Genomic DNA, 4,597 nt, shown 5'->3' on the forward strand with positions numbered 1-4,597 from the left:
CTACAAAAATGTTTAGCAGGTTGTTACCTGCAGAAGTTCTATATCTGGTTGTCTACCACATGTGATGGATTTCACCTCAGGAAAGGAAATACAGTCAACATCTTCCAGCACAACTGCATTAAAGCCTGAGCAGTTATTTGAACCCTCCAGGCCAGCCTTCCACAGAAAAATGCAAAGGAAGCTGCATCTAGTTCCTCCTAAATCTTCAGGACTTCTGATCTCCAGCCGCCTCAGGAGCCTTCCACAAGGATTCAGTCTGGCTGATCTTACAACACACACAGTGCCCTAAGCAGCCCTGCTGCAACCCACCTGACCAAGAAAAGAAGAAAATACCTGTGCCAAACGCAGCCTGGCACAGATTCACAGACAGATTCACTGTCTCTGTAATGGGTGGCACAATCACTCAGATGAGGATGAGATGGAGCAAGGATTTCTAAAGAGGAGGGGAAATTGTTTGCCCTGCTTTTTCAATAGCAAACACATACATTTTGTCCCTGCTGCCAAAAAAACCCAGCACTAAAATGCTGAAATCTTCTGACTGAGTGGCAGCAAGCTGTAATTTACAGCATCCCTGCTTTTATTACATTGGAGAATTGCTTCACTTCTGAAAAGAAAGAGCTGTTATTTGTCATCCTTGCATGGACCCTCGTCGAGTCATCACACTTTTACCTTATGCTTAATAAAATTCATTCCCCTCATTAAATCTGGTCCCCCGAAAAGTCAGTCTTTTCCCGAGAACTGAGCGTCATCCTGCTCTGGTCACATCATTAACAACTTTCTTTATAAAACCATGAGATGGACATGTTCCTCTCAGCAAAAATCTGGAGTTGCCTTGTTATTCCATTCACCTTCCTCAAATTGACTTGGAGAAGCCCGTGTGCTGGCTCTTCCCAAGCAGCATCCTCATGCCTCTGAACAACGGCTTTCAGCCCATCCCTTGCAGCATCTGTGAGGGCTGGGTTTAGGAGGTGGCCAGGTCCCTGGGCAGGTTGAGTTGTATCGCCTCTCCTCCCGTTGTGTACTTGGCCACTGGCCCGTTGCCTTCCATAGTGAAGAGCTTGCAAGTCTTGGCGTTCTCGTGGACCGGCGTGGACTTTTTTGAGGAGATGGGGGAGTTTGTGGGGCTCAACTGAACAGCCGTGGTGTCCTGCACCGTGTGCTCACTAGTTTCAATTTCAAAGGCTGTGTTCCCAGGTTTGATGAGCCCAATGTTGGAACCTGGTTTGGATTTCCTGGCCCCATGAGCTGGGGGCCTCCGGCTGCAAATGCAGCAGGCACCAAAGAATGTGAAGGCCACCACCAGCAGGATGGGTCCAATGATGATGGGGGGGTTGTTCATGGGGAGGAAGGTCCCAAAAGCAAAGGCTCCCACTAAAGTGATGTTGATCCCTGCTAGCATGATGCAAAGTCCACATGCACAGCAGAGAGCAGGGGAGGGGAGGCCCTGAGGTCGTGTCTTTTTCTGACTGGGCTTCTGGGACAAAGATGCACTGCTCTTTTCACTGAACATCTTGAGCTGAGTCTTGGAGGCCACCTCAATCCTCTCCGGGTGAGTGCTGTATTGAGAAGGCTAGCACTGGTCTCTCGCTGCCTTGAAATTCCTGGAAAGAAACCAGAGCATACAAGCATTAAACAGAGCAAAGGCAGCTCCCCACCACCCCTCAGGGTCACCAAGATTTCCAGGTCTGATATTAAATAAATTCAACCCCAAGCCTTCTTTCAAGTTCTCCCCATCACTGGTGTCACACACAGCCACAGTCTGAAGAGCTCAGTCTCGTTCATCCAAGTGGATGAAGCCCAACTGAATTTGAGCATGCAATGGCCACATCCTAGGTTGACCTTTGCCTGGAGTCTAAGCTACAGTCCAATACTATGGAAAACATCATCAGGTCCCAGTACTGCTCTGAAGATCATTAAGCTGTCAAAGTGAGCTTAATATACTGCTAGACAGATAAAGCAAGAAAATGCACCAGAAAGTGGATGTCTTTGCTCCATGTTTCAAGTGTTACTGGTAACTGAAGCTAGTCACTGAGGCTGCCTTTCCAGCCAATAGAGAATAAAAGGCCTTCTGTTCCCCAGATCATGATTCAGACCATTCCAAAAAGATGTCCAGAATAGGTGTACTAAATACTTCAAATTAGTGCACAGAGAACTTGGATAACTTAAGCAGTGAACAGTTAGATGTTCACCAAGATGATCTCCATCCACAAGAAATGAATGATCTGCCATCGGTCAAGAAGTGAGTCCAAGTCCCTGGAAGCATTTGTAGGTGCTCTACACGATGCTTCCTCACCTGGTGTGATGATCACAGAGCAGAGGGGCACAGAGAAGCCTGTTTGACTCACAGAGTGCAAAACCAAACCTATGCAAGGTCCACGCACAAGCAACATTGTCCCCTGCGTGTTGATCTGAGATTACTGGAACGGGAGATAACGCTGGGAGGGAATCTGCGAGAATCAACCCTTTCCTAGCATCTGCTCTGGGAACACATATCCATGGATGACAACAGCAAAACAGCCCCAGAAGAGGTTGCCGGATGTGACAGGACTTGGCTCTGTGTGAGCAGTATTTCACTGGGAAGTCACATTGCCAGAAGCCAAATTGCCAGCAGTTTGGTGGTGATGCCTCTGATTTTCAAGGCCGAAGAACAGTGCTCTTCCCAGGCTGACTGCAAGCAGTCACTTTCCTCTCTCGTATTCCCCTGCTTCGCTTAACAACTTCTCTGCTGTCAAATCATTTTCGTAAAGCTTGCAGTGATAAAATTGATGCAACCCAGCTTTCTACTGTGAGAGCCAAGACCCATGCTGTGCTATTAACACTCTGCAGTCACCGAACCAAAGACAAGATCCAGCTCCCTGCAAAATGCCAGGCAGAGCAGCCGGGCACGTTCAACACGTTTCCCAGTGTGTAAAATTTACCCCCAACACACACACCCAGCGGCAGCAAATCTCTCTGCTGCTCAATCCAGTATCTCCTCTCCTCTCCTCTGCTTGGGCTTGTGTTTAGACCTGAGCGCAAGCAGCAGGGAACTTTCAGGGAGTTCCTGGAGCAGATGGGAAGGACTGAAGCCTTCCTGGTTTGCGGGTGTTTGATCAGGAAACATCCCCTCTGCAGACACGGATTCTTCGGGAGAAACAAGTGTGTGAGAGAGAAAGGACCTTTGCTCCACTAGCAAAAATAGCACATGGGAGATTTTCTGTTTCTTTTGTTCTGCATGGATCAGCAGCAAGAACCCTCTGGATCAGAGACATGTATGTGTGCACATACAGTTTCCTCACCCTAGATAGCCATGAATCTTTAGGGCCTGAATCTTTAGGGCACCGAGGCTGCAAATACCTCAGTGGAGCTTTGCCCCTCGATACACCCTGCACAGCCCGTGCGTGGCAGGTAACCACACGGCTTCTGCTGCTTAAATCCTTATCACAAATCCACAGTTTGCTCAGTGTCCAGCACTCACTGCTTCCAGGCTGCAAGAATTTCCTCCTGTAGCAGAAACGCAAAGGGCTTGCAGCTCCTTCACTCTAAAGTGACTCTAAGGGGCTATATGGAAAAGGCGGCTCTGCTCCCAGGAAACGTGGAGACCCAAGGTCTCTAACCAAGGACCCACAGATATTTCAAGACAAACTTCAACTTGATGCCCATCACATACGTCAGCGATCACCTCTGGTTACTCCAAAGAGGCCACATTGGCTTCTGGCTGCCCTCAAAGCTGCAGCAATCGCACCCATCACACCCACATCTCATTTGCTTAGTCTGGTGAAGCGTGTTTGCAGTTACAGACCCCTGGGCATACAGGTTACACCAGGGCCAAGCCCTTCCCGGAGCTCTCCAGGCTGTAACAGGGGAACAGGAGGGCTTGTTTGGGCAGCAGCAGGATCACAGCAGCCAGTCTCAAGGAGAAGCTCATCCCAACAGATTAACGGGAACCACAGATTCACTCTGAATGAACAATATGAGAAAAATAATCCAGTCAGGCAGAGTCACCACCAGCTTCCCTAGAATTTATGGACCTCAGAAGCTGGGAAGGATGAGATATACTGCACGGAAACAAGATTTTCCTCATCCAGATGATGCACCTAAATCAGCCCTGGTGTCCCCACCCCTGTTTGGAGGCATTTATACCCTTTCTACAACTATACCATGCAGGATCTGGCCATATTATGCCCAAGACAAAGCTTAATTCTGATCCTTTCTGCTTGGGGCAGCAGACCTTTCATGGATGGAGAGCACTACAGTAGCTTTTACTGCAGTTTGGAAAATCTGGGGCCACCTTGCACGACATAAGAACGTCTCCTATAAGTGTGAGACCACCTTGAAAGAGAGCACCTGTATCACAGCGCTAGGAAACGACCTGCCCAAGCAACACAGTGTGACTAAAAGTCAGGCTATAAGGCAGTGGCTTGGGCTGGAAACATTTAGGAAGTAGATCACTGTTTGATTCTGCCTTGATTTCCATGTCAAGCAGAAGGCATTATACACAGAGAGGTTTTCAAAATGCTGGGAAAGTAAAGAGAACTAGGATGAAAAAGGCAGGAAAGCGATGGAGATAGCAAAAAGAATCCCAAAGCCAAAGAATGCTCCTTGGGCATCCTTTAAG

At 48.3% G+C, this 4,597-nt stretch overlaps 1 protein-coding gene across 1 annotated transcript; it reads right to left on the reverse strand.

The window, feature by feature from the left end:
• Positions 1-919: 919 nt before the first annotated feature.
• Positions 920-1,510, reverse strand: LOC112959649. Its single transcript, XM_026053709.1, has one exon. The coding sequence runs from the start codon at positions 1,508-1,510 to the stop codon at positions 962-964; it is 549 nt and encodes a 182-aa protein (XP_025909494.1). The 3' UTR covers positions 920-961.
• Between the last annotated feature and the right edge of the window lie 3,087 nt (positions 1,511-4,597).

This window comes from Nothoprocta perdicaria, unplaced genomic scaffold, assembly GCF_003342845.1.
Source record: "Nothoprocta perdicaria isolate Ctin4 unplaced genomic scaffold, notPer1 scaffold_0, whole genome shotgun sequence".
In the NCBI taxonomy this organism is placed as follows: Eukaryota; Metazoa; Chordata; class Aves; order Tinamiformes; family Tinamidae; genus Nothoprocta; species Nothoprocta perdicaria.